This window comes from Lepidochelys kempii, chromosome 1, assembly GCF_965140265.1.
Source record: "Lepidochelys kempii isolate rLepKem1 chromosome 1, rLepKem1.hap2, whole genome shotgun sequence".
NCBI lineage: Eukaryota > Metazoa > Chordata > Testudines > Cheloniidae > Lepidochelys > Lepidochelys kempii.
Genome location: NC_133256.1, coordinates 113,630,374 through 113,652,084, shown reverse-complemented (window position 1 = coordinate 113,652,084; position 21,711 = coordinate 113,630,374). Strand labels below are relative to the sequence as shown.

General features: G+C 41.3%; 1 protein-coding gene across 1 annotated transcript in view; it reads right to left on the bottom strand.

Moving 5' to 3' along the window:
* The window catches only part of UXS1 (UDP-glucuronate decarboxylase 1), a 92,774-nt gene that overhangs the window by 59,353 nt on the left and 11,710 nt on the right, over nt 1-21,711 (bottom strand). The window contains exons 2-5 of the mRNA XM_073351134.1: nt 11,838-11,865; nt 8,430-8,478; nt 6,277-6,320; nt 2,196-2,256 (exon numbers count right to left, since the gene is read on the bottom strand). Of these exons, the coding sequence (XP_073207235.1) occupies nt 2,196-2,256; nt 6,277-6,320; nt 8,430-8,478; nt 11,838-11,865 (182 nt within the window). The remainder of the gene's footprint in view (nt 1-2,195; nt 2,257-6,276; nt 6,321-8,429; nt 8,479-11,837; nt 11,866-21,711) is intronic.

Sequence of the window (21,711 nt, the reverse complement as noted above, 5' to 3'; positions counted from 1 at the left end):
TCTGAGCCCACTCCCACTGAAGCTAATGAGAGTTTTGCCATGACCAGACAATTTGCCAAGAGGACCAGACAGTATCAGGCCCTGTGCTTTTTTTTTTCCTTTAATGTTACTGGTTTTAATGAGTGCTGCTTATATACTGTGAAGATTTAGAATACATATAATGTATTCTGCAGCCTCAGAATGTGCTGTGGAATTTACCCCTTGCCAAAGAACTATTCTCTAGAAATTAAAATTTTGCTTTAAAGTAAAAGTTACATTTCTAGCCCTTGCTATTGTGAAGATGCAAACCACACAAACTAGTGCACTGATATCTGAGTTTGCAGTCACCTGAAACAACAGCTCTGAGAGCTGCTAACTTTCCCCTTCCTTGTCTATGGGGCATGGACACAAACTTGATGAAATTTTGACCATTATTGTTAGCTATTATACTACTGATTATTTAGCAGAACCATCCTGCTAGGATGCTATCCACAATTTCAAACTGCCTCTAGTGCTTTCTGCAGGGGCCAAAAGCCTCAAATGACATCTACATCCGAGTCACTGATGATTTCCATGGTGCAGCTATGCATTATCCGAAAACTTGAGAATTGAAAATGCAGAGACAGTACAGCATAAAGGTAATTTATTGTCAAAATAAACGGATGCTACTTTACTGGCTGTATTTGTTTTTATATCTAATTCTTTAGAACTTCCTATAAAAAACTGAAATGAAGCAGCTACAGAATTTCCTGCATTATGCACAAGAATCCAAGGATCTTGATGCAAAGCTGAAATCTAGTTTCATGCAGAGTACACTGGGCTTGCAATATAATACTGACAACGGTTGGAAGAGATGTTTGCAATAAGGCTGCAGTATCAGCAATGCACTCTTGTTAGCAGACTTGATTACAAAGATCTAAAGACAAGTACTGCAGGCCTTGGCCATTCTGTCCAAAGTCAAGTCAGTTTCTATCAGCCTGATCCAAAGCTGATTAAAGTCAACTGTAGCCATTCCATTTACTGTCACTGAGCTTTAGAGCGGGCCTTGATAATACAGCCCTCAAACCTTTCTCAACTACAGACAGATAACTATCAAAAGGTATTGATTTCAGATCACTGGCCTTTTTCTTTGCACAGGCTTTTCTTAACTATTGTTCACTTCTTTATTAAACTTTGCATATACTGAAAAAAGAATACAGAAGAATTTCTGTTCATATGTAAGCTATTACCCATGCTCTGGGAACTTCATTTTTAATAGCGAAAACAAGCCTCTTGTTTTCATTCCACTGAATTTTCTAAAAGGCAAGGAGTTGAGATCAAAATGAACATTAGACAAGTTAAGCATAAGAGCACTACACAGAGATCTGTACTACTCTCCGCTCCCTACCAGGGCGGCAAAAACTTGGACCACGTACTTGCACACGATACAGAATCCGTTTGTTCTAAAACTTCTTAGAATCCACAGGCAAGTTCATCCCTGCCCCGCAGCAAGGGCCACCACAGGGAACCGAAAAATCTAAGGACGGAGCTCACCTCCACCTTGTTTCAATGGCATCTATGGGCCATGACAGCAGCAGAGATGCCCTGGAGCATCAGAATGCCCTGTCATAACATGGCCTCTTCTTCCTGTGATGCACCCTGGAATGTCTTCTATGCTCTCTAGGATTTCCCAGGTTCTTTGGGTCTGGCGTATTCCTCTATCTTTATGTTTGTCTGTCTCATGTCTGCTCTATGGCAATGCAAAAGGGACCACAGGGCATCAAGGAATCTGACCCCACGTTAGACTCTCTCTCCAAGCCTTGGTCGGACAGGTTTTTCCAACACTTTGCACTTTCTAAACCATTGCCCCTCTTCAGAAGAATCCCAATGTCAGAAAATTTCCAGCAGCTGGGAACATGGACAAGCACCCTTCTGAAAAACACATCTTAGAGCCCAGCCAATGTAGTTCCAAGACAGCAGAAACCCTATTAATGAGTCACACCGCCAATCCAGAGCCCAAGGCTATTATCCACATGCTGTCACTGAGCACCTCACCACCACAGGGTGAAAGGAATTAGAGTAGTTGCTCCTGAACCTATGTAGGAGGTATCAAGCTGCACAACAAAATTATAAAAATCTTCTTTTAATTAATCCTGTGACCCTAATTGAGTTTTACACAATTCTAAACCAATGCCTCGTATTTCCACAACATGAGCCCTGATGAAATACTGACTTACCAAAATTCTTTTACGGTCCTTTTCTGATAGAAATTTCACTGGTGGATACTTCTGGGTGAAACTACAGAACATTTCAAAACAGGAAGAAGAAAAACTAAATTAAGATTTATTTAGGTGACTGATGACAACTTTTCCTTCGTGTATCTACTTTGTGAAATCTGTCACAAAAATTAACATTTCATCTCATAGGAGAGAACATCAGGCACTGAAAATTCTCAAAAAGTGTGTTTACTTAGATTTTTAACTTTGTGGCAACATTGCTTTCAAATTGCTATCACCCTCCTAAAGAAAAAAAACTGAGCCGCCACAAGAAACTGTTCTGCATTTAGTAAAAATAAGGTAAAGAGGACTGAATTATCAGTTGCAAATAAAAAAATCTGTGGCCCCTTATTTTCTGCTTTATGGTGCACAGATTCTTTTTTAAAAAGTGTTTCTTTTCTTGCTTGATTTTGCACTAAAACCTTCAGGGTTTGGGCCTATGGACAGCTGGAGAACTGGTGCTGATGATGACATCACAGGAGTCTGAAACCAGAACTGCTGCTGAGTGGCAAGTATTTTCAGATGGTTGGTTTTGAATTTGTTTTTAAATCAAAACTCCTGAAAACCACTTGAGAGACGAAAAAAAGAGTTTTGTTAACTACTCAGCACCCTCAACCTCTCACTCTTTTCTTTTACATTTCATTTATGTAAAATTTAAAACCCGAAAGTCAAGGAAATTGTTTTAAAATTAGGATAGCCTTCACAGAGCTACATAATGTGAGAGTTAAGGATGACTCAGAAGACTACCACTGCTTTGGAGGGGTGTGTGTTACCATTTCCCATACCATTTTTTGCACCCTTAATCCATATACACAAAAGGTAGATGTTCCTGGGGTGGGGGTGTGAGAACTAAAATAAAACACATTAGCCAGCAATTCTCATTTTCTGCAAAACTACTAGGCCTGAAAATAGTAAGCGTACAATTGATGCTCAAGAGCATAAAGAATTACGGACACTGAACTATCACCCCTCAATGATTTTTTTCACTTGTTTGTGTGCTGTATTATGGGAATAACGAGTAAGGTTGTGCTGAGATTCAGTAAAGCAGCATTTTAGTCTTGCCAGTATTTCAGTAACTCAGGTCATTCTTAAGTAAGTGTCATAAAAAGTAACTCAAATATTCATCACCCCTCCTCTCCAGTTAGTTTGCATGCTGCAACACCTCTAGCTCTTGTGAAAACTGCCTTTAAAAAGATTAAAAGTCTAGTGGATGAGATGAATCAGTAGAGCGAATGGAACTGCATATACGCCAAGAATTCTCCTTGAAAGATTACTTTTTCATCCATACACAAACAGAATCCCACTGGATTGCCTCCATGCCCCTGGGTCTGAAGCACCATGCCTCAACTATCTCTCATCCACAACCTTGTCTCAATGGGGATCTCCAAGAGGGAGAGCACAGATGCTGTGTACTTGAATGGCATCATCAACCCTTCATCCTGAGAGTGCTTGTGATACTATCTTCAGCTTCCTGTGTGTGGAAACCAGGCAGCAGCAGAAACCTCAAATGTTCCCATGCCTGGAGGTTGGTTGCAGACTCTCCTCACACACATACCACTGGAGAACACCTTGATGGTGAGGTAACAGAACTTCTTTGATCCAAACAGGGGGATCAAATAAGGTGGGGAAAAAAATGGAATCCATTCCTTCCCTGACCACAAGGATGTCTCCATATGTTTGTCCTCAGGTCCTCACTACAGGGAACACAGTTCCGGTTGTCTGGATCCTTTAACTGGACATTTTTATGCTTTGAATTAATTGGTTCTTTTTAGGTTTAACTCTGATTTTCCTGATTTCTAGCGATTGTTTATGATAACTATGCCACTCTGATAATGCTTTAAGTTACTTATATGAACTCTGAAAGTTCACTCCAGATAAATTAATAAAAGTTTCTCAAGGGCTAAGTATTAAAGAATGCCTTCATTTCCTCCTCCGCAGAACCATGAGGATGGGTTACCTTTGGACTGTACAAGATAAGCACTTTTCACCCACCACAACACTCATAAAACCAGTAGCGAAGAATAAGCTTTAAAGGCTCGCTATTCATCAGCCTCAATTCTCTAACTACAGACTCAGAGGGCCCTTGTGTGGCTCTTTACGTCCTTGCAAAGTGAATGTAAAATGCTACCTGATCAAAATTCACCAGGGGATAGCATTTTACACTCGCTTTGACCGAGTGTGAGTAACTACACAGACACAAGAATGGCAAGTCAGGCTCATCTCTTGTGATTTCATAATGCCAAAATCGGGTGTGTGGAGAGGGGTACATGTACGTATTTTCCCCCTCAGTGGCAGGCACACAATGTCATCTGAAATATAACCCATTAACAATATACTGCACACATACTCCAAATGCAAAGTCATTCATGTGTGTCTTCACCAAAGGCTAAATAACCTACTGCCTCTGATGCAAAAAGAAATAGATCTCAATTTGACATATTGCACCAAAATGTAACACTATTAAAAAATTAATACTGATCAAGCCATCACATCACACAGGCCATCCACGAAGGACAGAACAGACAGCAGCACAAGTCAGGTAGATAAAAAAACCCACTAAAGAAACACTTCTGCTACTGTTAAAAATTAAACAAATACAGTGGAACCCCATTTATCCAATTTAACTGGGACCGAGACCGGATCAGATCATGAGAAATTTGGATAATTAGAAGAATGGGCAAAGAGCTTCAGCCCGAGGCCGACAGCCCGAGTCGTGCCTTCCAGGGCCAAAGCGTCAATTACTTATATTCCTTTATGTACACTGATGGTTTGGTTAATACACCGAGCCGGATAATGGAGGCTCAGATAAACAGGGTTCTACTGTACTTAGTTTCATAACAATCAATTGAAGACAAGAGAATATATAGGACTTTTTTTAAGCCATTAATTCATGACTACAGTTTAATAAAAATAGCAGTAGCAGGTACAGTACCTACTGGTGGCCACGTGTAATCAATGTCTGCATGTTGCCAACAAGGTCACCCTGTTTGATCTGTCAAGTCAGTGCTCATATTAGGATTTAGTAAATGAGGGTCACACATTCTCAACAAAAATTGTAAGTGGCTGGTCAGTAAAACTGGAAGTCAGCTGTAAAATAAAACCGGACATCTGTATTTGAGCACGATATCGTCTGCACCCAAGACAAAGCGTGCAGCATCCTGGAAACTGTGCAGGCATTATGTACACTCAGTTTCAGGAGTGGAACACAGTTTCACTCTTCATCCATGGGAGAGGCACAGTGACAGCCAGCATGTCAGGTGCACTCAAATGCTTACTGACACTGTACAGCCTGTGGGATATGGCATGGGTTCAAAATATGGAATAGGGACAGAATTATCAGCCCTGAGTTCTCTTAAACGAGAAGAGCAGTTCATCCAAACTGATGAATGCTGAAAACGTTCCTAAATTCAGTTCATCTTTTAGTTCTTCATATTTTTACTTAACTGAACCCTTCTTGAGTTAATAGCAGAGATCTGAACAGATTTTATTTTTGTGTTGTTTTTTAATGAAGGCAAAAAACACACGGTCACCTTAGGGCTTTTCATACAAGCTGTTAATCGGTGCTCAGAGTGCTGCTGACATTTACTATTATAGGCCTTAGTCCTACAAATCCCTATGCAAGAGCTTAACTTCACAAACAATGAGTAGTCCCATTAACTTCAAAGAGACCACTCCCAATGCACACAGTTATAATGCTGCAGTGTCTACACGGACACTGCGGCGCCCTAACTACAGCTACATACGCGCTACGCTTCTTGTGGAGGAGAAATTATTATGTTGGTGCAGTTATAAATGCACTTACATCAGCAGGAGAAAGGCTGCAGTGGGTACACTAACATAATTTAGGTCAACATAACCTGCCTTATGTCAACCTACCTGCGTAGTACTGATCAGGCCTCAGTGCTTACTAACAAACAGGAGACGTACAACATTACTGAGCACATAATATTCATGTGAGTTCACTGAAGACCTTGAGACTCATTCAGGACAAAACAAACACAGCTCTGCTGACTGAACCCCAACCCCACAAGAACAGACGTACCTTTTTTCCAGGTCTCTGATTTTCTCTCTTAGTGGTGCAACAGCCTAAAGAAGGAATAAAAGTAATTCTTTAAAGGAAGTTGCAAGAATTTACATCTCAGAAAAAAGAAAAACAATGCCTACGCAGACTATTATAAGAGTAACAGTAGGGGTGGCAATCTTACACCTCGTCTAAATAAATTCATTTAAGAAACCAAGATCAGAACAACTTATATTTAGAGAGTTTTGTGCCAATGGATCCAAAGCATATTACAAAAAAAGGAAGAACCTGCTATAAATACAGGAAATTACTTCACCTACCACTGACATGCAGCACATGCAGAGTAGCTGTTTAAAAAGTATGTAGCAACAGTAAACAACAGTTTAGGACAACACATGAAATATTCAACTTAAGTTGTTGGGGAAGTTTAGGCAGCCAGAATATAGTTAAACGTACTAGAATATAGCCATCACACCAAGACTAACACCTCTAGCTCTTGTGAAAACTGCCTTTAAAGACTAAAAGTTGTCAGGGCCTCTGTTTTAAAGAGACAATGACACATTACAAAAAATCGAGTTCTAAACACATTTCTTCAACAGGCTTGTTACAACCACCCTGGATTATTAAAGGGAAAGAAATTTAAAAATGCAGTTTATCTACTAATATCTATGCTCTTTGTTTAACTCTCTTCATTTCTCTGAACTTGGACAGTGATAAATAAATGAAATTAGTTTCACTTCCAGATTCTTTATCATGTAATGCCAGGCTTGAGTTTTAAACAAGGAAGATGAAGTCTGAACATACTTTTTGGTTTTAGGCTTTATAAATGCTTTTTACAAAATTTAAATTTAGGGCCAAATATAAGTTGACAGCATCTCTTTAGGATCACCTGCATTGTGTCACTAGCACCACAGTGCCCTTTAACAAACTCTGGATTTACTTTAAAAAATATTGACAGATTCGATTTTGACAACTGAAAGCCTCCAGGAATGGAAATGAACCGTGCTTTGTGTTATTCCCCCCTATGTACTGTAATTTGGGCTTATTAATTCAGTAACTCATGCTGAGTAGTACTTCAACAAGCAGTCCCATTGATTCCAATGGAGAAAGGAATTACACAATGTGAATTAAGGCAGCATAATTAGGGGCTAGGTACTTTCAGCAAGCTCCAGAGAATTTTTATTTCTCAGGAATTTTACAGTAACTTTTGCATGTTGGGTATTCACAGATTTGTACATCTTAACTTTTTTTTTAAAAGAAGTTAAAAACAGCATTTCCAAATCCATAAAACCTATTGCAGTTGTACCCAAAATGAAAAAACACAAGACATTAAGAGCCTGTTCCAATGCCTACTGAAGTCAATGAAAAGACCAAGTGAATTTAATAGGCTTCAAATCACGTCTAAAGTAACAGTGGATATATAAAAAGAAAAGGAGTACTTGTGGCACCTTCGAGACTAACCAATTTATTTATTTAGTCTCTAAGGTGCCACAAGTACTCCTTTTCTTTTTGCGAATACAGACTAACATGGCTGTTACTCTGAAACCAGTGGATATATAGTTCTCTTGAGATACGAGAAATCTGGTAAATCAAACACACTATTGATTGCCTCACCTAAAAATGAATAGTCAGTCATAGAACAGCGTCTATATATGCTACTAAACTTTCATTTTATGAATTGGAAACCTAGTACAAATCTATTAGGTTTTTCAGTTGTGCTCATCAGCATAGTATTTCATCGCTAAAATATAACTGGTTAATCTGCATAAGAGTTAAGAACAAAGCAATGCACATAGGTGGAAATTTTCAAATAGTAAATGCTTGTTAAAAGTTAAATACACTTAACTTTTTGGAGGGGTGACAGAGAAAGGAGTTAGTACAGCAGTCCTAAAACTTGGTAACAAAGGCTCAATTCCCAGCATGACTGGGATAGTTAGGAAGATACTGTGGCAAACAGGATTGGATCTTTCGAATTATAATCTTCTGAGAGAGATTTAGGGAAAACAGAGGGAAGCCACTGATTAGCTGTTTGGGTCCACTCTAATGAAGAATGAGACCTAATGCTGAGGATTACATTAGTGGGAGAATAATAAAGTAAAATATTCTAGTTAGAAAGAAAATTAATTTTAAAAAAGGTCGAAATAAAGAGGATATTAACCACTTAATAAACTAACCTCCTCTATCTTACTTTCAACCTTCTGATCCCCATTGTCTTGGATAGACCTGTTGAAGAAAAAGAGCCATTAAACAGATCAACTAAATGCCATTTCCAATGTGTTCTTAATTTTTTAAAAATTTCCTTTAAAAAGTTTATTACTCCAGAATATGTTCTCTAGAGCTACACAAACAGAGCAAATGACCACCATAGCCAGATCCAATGCTTACTGAAGTCAACTGGAACCTTTCCATTAACTCTAATGGCCTTTAAATCAGGTCCAAAGTTAGCAGTCTTGATCAACATGGTAGATTCAACATTGTATTCAAAATTCAATACAATATAAGAAGATAACCTAGTCACTCATCACAGGGTCACCTTCCCCAAAAGTATTTTTGTAGTTCAATTCTACTAGGAAACGTGACTAAAATGGCTTGGAAGGGGTCTGTATTTATTGTCTCAATGACTCCATATCAAGTGTACAAATATAATATATTTTTCCAACTGCTGAATTTGCGAACTCAATCTAGGATCAGAGAGTTAAGATAGGTTCTTCATTTCCCACCTATAATAAAGATTTTACAGACCAAATAATGTCTTCAGCAGAACCTGTGAAATTCCAGTGCAGTTAGTGGGGTGATACAAAAGTGTAACTGACTGGAAAATGGTAAACAGTTCTGCAGTTTAAGGCAGCTTTGAATTTTTTTAAAAGCAAAATCAGCACACTGAAGACTGTTTTAAGTAACCACTCTATGGACAAAAACATACTTAAGCAAAGGTTGCTTAGTAAAGGTGGAGCCATGCTAATATATTTGGGGATACTTCAGGGTAGCCTCTTAAGACAAGAAGGTGCAGAATAAAGCTGGTCTCTTGTACAGGTTTCATTGTAATCTAATTTAGTGTTTAAATGTATATAACATCTCAGGTGATTAGAGATGTTTTTCCTCTGAGCAAGCCACTTAGCATACGCATTCTTGTGACTAAGGGCTTGCCTACTCTTAAAAGACTGCAGCTGCACCACTGTAGCGCTTCAGTGAAGATGGTACCTAAGCCAACAGAAGGGCTTCCCCTGTCAGCATAGCCACTCTACCTACCCAAGAGGCGGTACCTATGCTGATGGGAGAAGTCCTCCCATCAACTCAAAGCTATGTATACCAGGAGTAAGGTCGGTATAACTGCATCGCTCAGGTGTATGGATTTTCCATATCCTGAGCAACACAGTTATACCAACATAATTTGCTAGTGTAGCCCAAGCCTACGTGATTTCACTTAAGTTTGCATGAGTTCTTGTTTCAACTTAATTTTCGTTTCAGACAGCTTATGGAACTATTCAACATGATTTACAGTGGTAAGTTTTTGCATACTAGAGGTTTCAGGGGCAGCCAATGCAAAATCGAGTTCTTTCAAGTAAAACAGAGCTCCTTTACTTGGGACCTGCCTTCATTACACCTCGAGAAACAGAAGGCCGTTTGTTAAGTAGACACACACACATACTACCACAGTGTTAGAAATCAGAACAACAATTCTCCTCACATCATTCTGTAAAAAATCTTACTAAGTCAGTCAGTCCAGCATGCCTCACTCAGGCAAAACTCCTACTGACTTCAGTAGTTTTGCCTCAGGAAGGAGTGCAGTATTGAGTAGAACCATTCAGGTTCTAGAGACTCTTTTCACAAAAGACAGCCACTTACTGTACCAGCAGCAGCAAAAACTGACTTATAGGTTAACATGCAGCATTAGAATATTATTCAGGAGTAACACTAACTCACAATAGTTACTGTATTAGATATTTTCCTGAAAATAGATAATGCACACAACTTTGAACGTGCATCTGTGGAACAGAGAATCTTCTCCTTTGTGGTAAGTGATTAAGGAAAAACTTAACAGAAAATACAACATATTAAAAGGTTCTTAAAGTAATCTCAAAAGTCAAATCTGTTGTAGTGTGTTCACATTCTGTAGTTTTGAGCACTGGCCAATTGCAGCTTTATGTTAAGTGAGTTTTCCCCTCCTTAACTTACCAATTTAGTTACAGAGGGCTGGTCTGAGCACTCTACTTCCGTGGAGTGAAGCTACACGGATGGTCTCTCCCCTAAAGGTTCATCTCCTTTCCCTTACAACTCTATGGGGATATTCCCACATAAGATCATGCTTTCTCAATTAAAATTAGTTTCCTTGGGTTGCTGCACAGGGAACCCTCGCTGATTCATAGATATTTAGATTCAAGGCAGGCTTTGAGGGAGTGGCGGCAGGAATCTTCTACACATCTCCGGGTATGCCTTCACCACAGAATTAGCCCGAATAGAGTGTCCCCACCATAAAGCCCTACCTGTGTCAGACCCATGTGGCTAGGTCCCCAATGGTGCTGTAGTAGCCTATGAGCTGGGATGGGTTTCTGGTGGGTTATCCCATTATTCTTAATGGTCCACTAAACTGGGCCACTCTGTGAATTCATTCACAGGATGCATCTCCCCTACCCCTAACATGGAGCTGCTGTCTGTGGTAGTGACATGAGAATAATACTTAATGTAAATAACTTCCAAGAGAAGCTACTCATTATTAATGCAAATAGCTCTGAAGGCATAAGCAAACAGCGTTTGAGAGCAAAAACTTTTAATGGGAAGGTCATTAAGCAATTCAGCTAGCAAACCACAAAGTGATTTGTACTGCATTTACTCGGATAGCGCCTCTGTTCAAATGCTGTGGAAAATGCAGCAGAAATGAAGCAGGCACATGCAGGGTTAAAATGCTGATTCAATGTATTTGACTTACAGATGAAGCAGACACATGCAGGGTTAAAATGCTGAGCCAATATACTTAACTTACAGTTCAGTAAAAGGGAGCACACAGACAAGGAAGCACAGGTCAGGTGAAACTGTGGGAAAGCACTGGAGGACTAACAGCAACTGGGCTTGCTTAACCTGCAGTCTCATTGCAAAATAGGTAGGTTGCCAGCCTGGCTGAAAAAAACCTAAGCTAAAGCCTAAACCCTCAGATGTGTTTGCTAGCCTAGTCTTAAAGCACACTCAAGCCTTGGACAGAGGTTTTTCCTTGTGTGAACAGAAGATGCATTACAGCCAAAAGTTCATCTAACTCTGCAGTTAAGGCAAAGCTTAAGGGTTAAGGAGGTACAAATCCTTTACTGTTATCTTGGAATGTCCTTCCACTCCAGTGGAATGAGGAGGAGGAAACTCAGCATGTCTTGTCCCCTGCCAGTGAGGATGTTCACAGCCCTATAGTACTTCTCTGATGCTGAAGGCGTTTTTATTACATGAATGGTGGATTCTACATCTACCATTGTTAAGAGCTGATATTTCAACAACTTTGTGAGCAGCTTTTTCTGATTTCTTCCTATTGTTGCATGATGGGATGGTAGCGGAAATAACCTCGTTTCAAATAAAGATACTCGGACAAAATAAAGTATTACCTCATGTTGATAAAGTTGCCCCATACAGCTAAAAAAAAAGAAAAAAAAAAACATTATAGTGCCATTTAACAAACTATTACTTATTTCTCAATTTTATGTCATCCTAATAAGAAGAAATTTAAAACTAACTTATCTATTCTAAAAACAAGTCACTTTATATATGCCAAGTGATCAGAATTCTTTGTACAAGTCAAACAAAACCGATGAAGTTAGATGAGGCTTTTTCCTGTGCTACAAAAGGGAAAAATTTTGAATCATGCATGTCAAATAAACAAAGAGCATGCAGTATATCAGATTGAGAGATACTCCAAACAGATATATCTGTAGTTATCTGAAAAGATGATCAGCTAATATACTCCCCTTCTATATATCAATCCCACACACATCACAGAATAGAGTAAACCATATCAGCAGTAACTGAATTACGATTTGCCAAAGTGGATATTATATAATGCTTTATTCATTAAAGAAACTGGACAACGTGCTGTGAGCAAGAAAGGGGTCCTATGGACCCCAGCCTGAAGGGTTGGGTGGTGTGCAGTGAATGCGGCCGTTGGCCATTGCTGAACATCAAAGACAAAGACTGAACAGCTAGCTTCCTTATTTACAGCAGTATTCAACCTGGGCACTGGATGAGGAAAGGATCCTGCATTAAAACCAGCACATGATCACTTAAAAACTATTGTGGGGAGAAGACCGATTCATCACAAGTGGCATTTCTTAATTCCGAATGCTTTCCTTGGCAACTTTAACCCTCTTTTTATTTATATACATATACATATATACACACATATATAAATGAGAAAGAGTGTTGTAAAGCAATCTCTTTTTGGATATAAGTCACAATACAATGCAGAATAGTGAACAAACAGATGTCAGCTTTTCCATTTCTATAGTGAGATACAGAGATATGGAATATCAGTCTGGTGAAACTATTCACTATTGAAACTGGTTTTTTGAACCTGTTCAGTGCTTATGTGATTATATTAAGAGTGTCAGGTCCCTTGTATTTTCTTAATTCTTCTGCCTAGGAAAGGGAGTGTGAGATAAACTGAGAGAAGAGAAATCCCCCAATTATTAAGAAGATTGCACTAGCAATTTTAGGTTTTTTTGGGACCACTGAACATGAAGGGCAAGTTCCTTAATAAGCAACACACAGAATCTAATAAAGTCTAAATCTCTCCAGAAGTCCTTGCACAACAAGCCTCAGGGTGAGCACACAAATTCCTTCATTCTTGGGGTTGGGGAGGGGGGGAGAAAAGTCTTGTTCAGTTATGGTATTAGCATATGCCTCTCAGTACAAAAAGTTTCTGCAGTGACCTCAATTGCCTGTAGGCTGCTTTAGTCCTGGAGTGGTGGTTAATGAATTAGTCTGCCAAATAAAGGACACTCAAGTAGAACAGCCTAGCCTCAGGCTTGTATGTAATTCCTTAGGACTCTTATTTGTTTCTTTACAGCACCCAAGTGTGCGAAGGGTGTTTTACAGAGAAGTATAGAAGACAAAGCTTACAACATTCACAATGCTTTAAGCACAGCGTTTCCCGCATGCGGACACCAGGGGCTTTTCTTGTGGCCACAGCCCCCTCGGCAGTGGTGTGGGAAGTGGCTAAGCAGTGGTTCCTTCCCCAGGGCCACCAGCAGGGGTTGAACAATGACGCCCTCTGGAGAGACAAATGCTGGAGGAGCAGGCAGTTAGTGAGTTCCCCACCTTCCTAGGGATGTAGGGTCTGGCTCCAGCCCTGAGGTGGCAGGCAGCAGGCTCTGGCCACAGGGCTACAAACCCCAGCTGCGGGGCTCACCCCCACATCGCCCCGGCCCCTGCTGCCTTTGCCGGCCCGTTATGCATTCCTCCCCAGACCTCACATCCCCTCCCACTGACCTCCCTATGCAACACTTAATTTGTCCCTGGGCTCACTTTTCACAGCAGCAGACTTACTAGCTAGCAAGTCTTTTTAAAAAAGCAACCAAAAAACAAAAGAAAAACAACAACAAAAAAGACAAGAACCTGCAAAGCACCTTATTTGTGTTTCTATTCTGCTACTGTCCAGTAAACAATAGAGACAACTGTACATTATTTTTATTGAGTCTGCAAAAAGATTCAATAAATTACAATGATTTGCAAATATGTGCATATTTATATGTATGCGCATATTTATTTTTTTCCTAAAGTTAATTATTTGAGTAAAAATTGCCAACGCAGCCACCAGCAAGAGTTGGTGGCCGCACTCTGAGGCCACCAAAAATTTTGTTATGAGAACCCCTGATTTAAGGCCTTCCACAGTGATCCACAAGTGGAGACAAAATAAAAAAGGCCGTGGAGAAGGGTGAGGGCAATACTATAATGCAGTTGAGTGCGCACCATTGAAGCTCTGATAGGGAAAAATCAAGTGAATCCTTTTTGCAGGAAATACTGCACAAGTGAGTTTTTAATAGGAGAGATTTTAAATTAGGACAATGTGATGGACTATGAAATAAGCTCCAGGATAGCATTTTGGGCACGATGTCAGCATAGATAACTGCACAGGAGCAGGTGTGGGAAAGGAAATGAAGGGGCTATAAAGGCTGGTATTATCTACAGGGTGATGGGATTGGGGGAAAGCAAAAGTAAGAGAAAGGGTCAGAGGAAAGGCTGGCAAAGCTTCACGAATGATGTTGAAGGAGAGAACAAAGAGGTTTTGGACTACCTCCAAAATCTCAGGACTTTCTGTGGTGCCACAACCAAAGGCATTACAAAACTATAAATAGAATAAGGAAGGAAGGAAGACTATGTCTTCACTGAAAGAATAGATGCACTTTTACATTGTGATCACTAGAAGTCCACATTGAGTTAGCTGAGAAAAGGTACTCTAGTTTTTACCTTGACTAGCTATATCAAGGTAGACCCCAGGTGAGAGGTAGGAGGGGCTTAGGGTTGACTTTGACTAAAACTACTTGGGGTCTTATCTTCAATGGAATTTTATAGATAGCCATCTCAATATAAAATATATATTTTTTTTTTTCAGTGAAGACTACAGCCAGAGCCAGGCAGGCTACAGAGAGAAATTTCATGAATTCTTGAGGCACACATTGTCAAAATCCACTTATAATAGAACTCTGTAGATCAGGAAAATGCCCTATATAATTTATCAATTTGTTTTCAAGTGGCAGAGAGAAACTGAGGTGGCTTGATGAGGAAGGTAGTCAGCTGCAAGGGAAATGTCAAGCTTTTCACTTCCCGCTGTAGAGAGGTATTCACTGGAGCTACAGTAAGAAACCAACTTTTTAAATGAGGCCATATAAAAATATTGCATGACAACTGACCTAGAAGTAGGATTGTGAATGGAGGGTACATCTACACAGCAATTAAACCACCATGGTTGGCCCAGATCAGTTGACTCAGGCTCACAGAGCTTGGGCTGTAAAATTGCCATGTAAACGTTTGGGCTTAAGCCTTGCAGCCTGAGCCCAGTGAGCCCAAGTCGGTTGGCCAGGGCCTGGTGCGGCCATGCCACAGGTCTTTTATTCCAATGTAGATGTACCCTTAGTGTCCAGAACAAACAGGAAGAGGAAGAACTTCAAATAACTCCACTTTTCTCTCTGCAAAATGCACCATGCTGTGATGTCACAGCTACCAACAAATCCACAGCTATGCAGGTAAATGGCTTTTTTATTACGTTTACGGGAAAGGTTTCAAAAGCTCTTGTATTAGAAAAAAAATTAAAGGCCTCAATTATGGATACACAGTAGCAACTCCATACTTAAGGTTGCACTAAGTTACTCCACAACAATCTCCCTTGCACGCAGAGAAACAATACACAAAATTCCTTGAACTGGACCGAACACAAAAACTTAACTATGACTTTGTGTTTTCCCACTTATAAAATATTCTCTTTAGCCAATGTACATCTGCACATAGTACATGCCTCAATGCTGCTGAGGTGAGAGTTGAGGTTTTGCATTATGGCGCAGATTAGAGTGGATTTTGTCCGTATTGTATTTCTTTGTATGTACAAAGGAGCTTCTGGTGGAGGTGCAGAGAACTACCTGTGAAATGGATTAGTGTCACTAACCCAGTTTAACTGCTGCACATTACAGTTCCCTTAACTGGACATTGTATTGCTATTAAGGGTTTGCAAGGCAGGTTTTGCATTTAAGCAAACTGTTGATCAGGGTTTGCTGGTGGGGACTGTATTAGGGTTATATTAAGGCATCTGGTTCTGTGAGAAGGTGGGGACTGGAAAGTTTTGGCAGTTGGAAGGTTTGGGGGCAGAGGTGTCTAATGATAGTACAACCAAACAAATAAATTCTTGTTTAATTCAAATGTGGCCTTTGATGCAGGGCCCAGAAAAGAGAACCACAAGACTTCACAACAGCTGAACTAGTTGGCTCATGTTTTGGAAATAGGGTGAGGCAAGAGAGAAGGACAGCCAAATATCCAACAGACCTAATAGACTCATCCCAATACCTTAGAAGGTACGCAGAGATCATATTGCCTTCTAAAACTAGCGTAACTAAAGCCCACAAAATGTGAACTGAATGAAAGATCTAACGATTACCTCACACACACCCTCCCAAGGAGGAGTGACAGAAGAAGGCAAGAGGTTAAAAACATCTGGTTGGCATGTAGGATTCAGGGTTAGAGGAATCAGTCTGACAAAAACTCTTACACCTGTCCCTGAAGGGCAGTTAACCACCTCTATGAAATGGCTTGTTCTGCTTTCAACTGAGCAGAACAAGAGTTGTAAATGACTTCTTGATCACTGCCAGGAAAGGTCCACAGCTAAGCCCAGAAGAGATCCCCATCTAAATTTACCAGACTTGAGCTTCCATTAGTGAGCTCCCCCCACCCCCCCAGATGAACAATTAAATATTTACACAAACACCTTTCACAGTGTGAAGTAGTGTACTAATGCCAGTGGAATAGTACATTATGGTAAACTAAGTCTATTGGTCTCCTTACTCTCTGAAAGTGTGAACTCTGGGCTATTATTTTTATAGACAGATTATCCGTTAATCCCATAGGCTTGAAACAAATTCACAGTTTGGCATCTTATTCATGCCATTATTCTAACCAACTGATTTCGGAGAAAGAAAAAAAAAAAATCAGATCTCCAGACTACACAATGAGCAAAATGAATTCACTCTGCACATTCCTTCCCAATCCCACATGCTTTTCATAAGGAAAAAAATGAGGCACATATACCCCTTTGGTATGGAGTCTGCATAACACTAAATAACACTAAATAACTGAATCCTACATCCACACAAATGGCTGAATCCTGTTTATCTTTGTAAGTTGTGAGGACAGTTCACCTTCCTAAAGGCAAGTTTATTTGTTACTAGAAATGAAAAAGAAACAGTACATTCACATTCTCAGTAAGGACTTTGTTGTGTGTATGCACTTTTTCAGGTGCTGTACCCAACATGCAGTAAGAGATACAGTTTTCATTTTGAGAATCAAAGTCCATCTCAGGTCCAAAAAAAAAAAAAAAAATCTCTTCATTTGCGGTTAATGGTAAATGTTACATATTACATCAAAATCACTTCTCTCCCTCCAGGTTGCCAAGTGTCATGCCAGCTCACAGGAGACATACTAGAGCTGGTCAAAAAGCAATACATTTTTGTAAAAGTTGATGTGGTGGTTTTGTTTTTGTTTTTTGGCTGCTGCTGGCCAAAATTTCACAGTCTTGAAAAATTTCAGACAATTCTACCGGTCACACACTCACGAATTAGATTCCCTCACCCACCAGTGCTGCAGACAGACAACAGGAATTCCATAGCAGTTCCTCTTTCCAGGTGCTTTTTTTTTTTCTTTTTGGCAAGGGGAGAAGTGGGGAGGGGGCTGCTGAAGTGCATTAATCAAAGGCAGCCAGGCTGTGTCTCTTCATATTCAATGCTTCCCCTTTTGGACTCCAGGAGGACACAATATAGCAGGTGGTGGAAGCCAGGTGTGCAGAGAACACTGCAGAGGTGGGAGGGAGGGCGTGGCAGGATAGAAGGTACAGGCTACTGGGAGATGACAGGGGCTGAAAGGCAGATGACAGAAGGGTCAGAGGCAGACTGAAGTGAAAAGCTGCCTTAGGCTCACCTAGCTTCTCTCATAACTTCTCTCCAGTCTCCTTCCACCAACCCCTAAGCTCCAACCAGGTTTCTGGTCATGCCTGCTCCTCAGTCCTTCTTCCTTATGGTCAACCTGGCCCCTCTCAGCTGATCCTATGTCCTCCACCATCCTCACCTGCATGTGAGATCAGGTTCATCTCTCTCACCACTGTCCCCACTATTCACTGATTTGTTCTCACCATCAAGAAGTGTCTCACACTGAGCAGTATAGAACTTGGCAGCCAAAAACATGAATTGCTCCCCATTCAGCTGCAGAACAGGAAACATGCAGGAGAGAAAGGCACTGGCAGCTGCGAAAAGAACTGAAGCTAGTAAAATTTCTTATATTATATATGACCCAAGATCAGCAGTAGGTAGGAAGGAGGCTGAGTACAGCAACATGGGTAAGAGCAGGGATCTCAAACTCAAATCACCACGAGGGCCATGTGAGGACTAGTACATTGGCCCGTGGGCCACATCAGACACCCCTCTGCCTGCTGCTCCCAGCCCTGCCCCCACTCCACCCCTTCCCTGGGAGTGGCTGGGTCATTTCACATATTGAATGTTAAGTATCCCCTCACACCTTCTTGTCAACTGTCTAAATGGGCCATCTTAATTATCACTACAAAAGTTTTTTTCTCCTGCAGATAATAGCTCACCTTATTAATTAGCCTCTTACAGTTTGCATGGCAACTTCCACCTTCTCTGTATGTGTATATATCTTCTTACTATATGTTCCATTCTATGCATCCAATGAAGTGGGCTGTAGCCCACGAAAGCTTATGCTCTAATAAATTTGTTAGTCTCTAAGGTGCCACAAGTCCTCCTCGTTCTTTTTGCAGTACCTCTGTGACCTATGATGGTATAGCTACACTGCAGTTGACCACTGTGATTCCCAGCACAGGTAGACAGACTTGCACTAGCTCAGCTCAAGCTAGCACACTAAAAATAGGACACTGCAGCACCGGCAGTGGCTTGAGTTAGTCACCTGAGCTATAGGCACCAGCTTCCTCAGGGTCCGGGGGGTGCTCAATCCCCTGCTTCGCCCCAGGCCCAGCCCCCACCCAACCGCTTCCCCCAAGCCTTCACCCCCCCCAGCCCCTTCCCGCCCAGTTTCACCCCCTCCCCTGAGCATGACCCCTCCCCGCTCCTCCCCCTTCCTCCCAGAGCCTCCTGCATGCCACGAAACAGCTGACTGCGGTGGGCAGGAGGTGCTGGGAGGGAGGAAATGATCGGTGGGCAGGAGGCACTGGAGGGGAGGGGGGGAGCTGGATGCCAGTGGGTGCTAAGCACCTGCTAATTTTTTTCTGTGGGTGCTCCAGCCCAGAATATTCCTGTGGTAGTCACATCAGTGCCAAATAGAGAGGTAATATAATCTCCTTACTCTTAATCGATATTCCCCTATTTATACATCCTTTTGGGCCACAACGTTGCATTTGGAGCTCAAGTTCAGCTGATCATACGTCCTTACCTCCTAATTACAGCATAAACTTTAAAATGGGAAACCACATGCTTCCAATTGTTTGTGCCAAAGCATATGCAAACCACTTATACCAGATGGGTTAGAGAATTTACATTCCTCCACCCTATATTGCAGGGGCAGGCAAACTTTTTGGCCTGAGAGTCACATCAGGGTTCCAAAACTGTATGGAGGGTCGGGTAGGGAAGGCTGTGCCTCCCCAAACAGCTTGGCCCTCGCCCCCTATCTGCCCCCTTCAGAACCACCGACCCATCCAATCCCCAGCTCCTTGTCCCCCAACTGCCCCAACCGCTATCCACACCCCCACTCCTGTCTCCCAGGACCCCTTATCCAACCCCCTCATCCCCCCAACTCCCTTACCATGCCACTCAGAGCAGCAGGAGCTCATAGCCACACCGCCTAGCCGGAACCAGCCATGCAGCCCGGCAGAGCACTGGTGGCGCAGCAAGCTGAGACTGCAGGGGAGGGGTGACAGCAGGGCAGGGGCCGGAGGCTAGCCTCCCAGGCTGGGAGCTCAAGAGCCAGGCAGGATGGTCCGCGGGCCATAGTTTGCCCACCTCTGCTATATTGTCACACAACACAATTATCCCAGAGCTAGTCATCACATAGCAAAAAGGAGGTAGCACTAATTCCCAATCTCCAAGTTACACCAGGAAGACACCTTTGCACGTCTTTTCTCTGCTGTATTACATATTCCTCTGCCTTCAGCCCTTATTGTTTTTTTACAAACATCACATGGAAAAGTTAGCAACCATGTATACTTCTACATGCTCCCATGCAACTGTATTTGGGAGATCAACTCTGGAATTAAAGAGAAGGTTGATATACTGAAAAATGTAAGGTAACTTGTATAAGAAGGGATGCTTATGTATAAATGCTTATTATTTTGTCTTGTGATATTATAGTTAGCAATATCATTTAAGGACTGATGTGATCGGACTCTCATCACAAGATGTATCTCTCTCCAACTCTCCCTGACAATCTTTCTCCTCCCCCATCAATTCTTTCCTCGCTTATGTTTTCCTTTTTGCATGTTCATCCCCCCTTTTTTGGTACCATTTCTTTCCATTTAACCCCTTTTTGCTATGTACTATAACCTACTGCAAGCAGGTTATAGTACCTTATCAGCTACCAACAATTACAGCCCTGAGCTTTAAATACTCATGTTCTTGTTTACAGACCTTCACACTTTCCAAGTTGAAAAAACATTTACTTTCATCCCAAAGAATACAGTACATTTCACAATCATGAAGCCACCCCCTGGAACATTTCAAACATACACACTTTCAGACACTTAGGTTCTCTTAACTATGATATTTTAATTTGGATTTTTTGTTGTTGTTTTCAGTACTGTAGGCATTGCATGCACACTGGCACCATTTTGACTATCTAGAAGTTATTTGCTGGGCCTAATCTGCCTGCAACAAGTTCTCTAACTTTCTCGGTCCCAATTCCTCAGGTAGGCAGTGAAGGTATGTCTACAGTGTCACTGCAAACAGACACCCGTGGCTGCACCATGCCAGCTGAGGTGTAGACGTTTGAGTCCAAGCTCTGGGACCCTCCTACCTCACAGGGTCATAGAGCTCAGGCTCCAGCCTGAGCCCAAAGTCTACACTGCAATTAAACAGCCCCTTTGCCAGAGCCCTGCAAACCTAAGTCGCCCAGCATGGACCAGCCGTGTGTTTTTCATTACGGCACGGACATACCCTGTGAGTACTTTTAAGCATGGGTAATTGAAGCAATTACATGCTGAACCATGGTAAACTGATAATGACATCTTGCAATCTAGTCAATTACAGAAGTCACTTAAAGCAATTTCTGATCATTCACTTGCTTCCAAGTCACCCTTTCAATTTTTAGAGGGGTAGCCATGTTAGTCTGTATCCACGAAAACAACAAGGAGTCCGATGGCACCTGAAAGAGTAACAGATTTATTTGGGCATAAGCTTTTGTGGGTAAAAGCTTCAGATGCATAGAGTGAAAATACAGATACAAGCATAAATATACTGGCACATGAAGAGAAGGGAGTTACCTTACAAGTGGAGAACCAGTGATGACAATTCAGTCAGGGTGGATGTGGTCCACTCCCAATAATTGATGAGGTGTCAATACCAAGAGAGGTAAAATTGCTTTTGTACTGAGCCAGCCACTCCCAGTCCCTATTCATGCCCAAATTAATGGTGTTAAATTTGCAAATGAATTGTAGCTCTGCAGTTTCTCTTTTAAACCTGTTTTTAAAGTTTTTTTGTTGAAGGTTGCCTACTCTGTCCCCATATCTACCCTAGCGACTCTGTCATAGGACCCAACCACAACAGC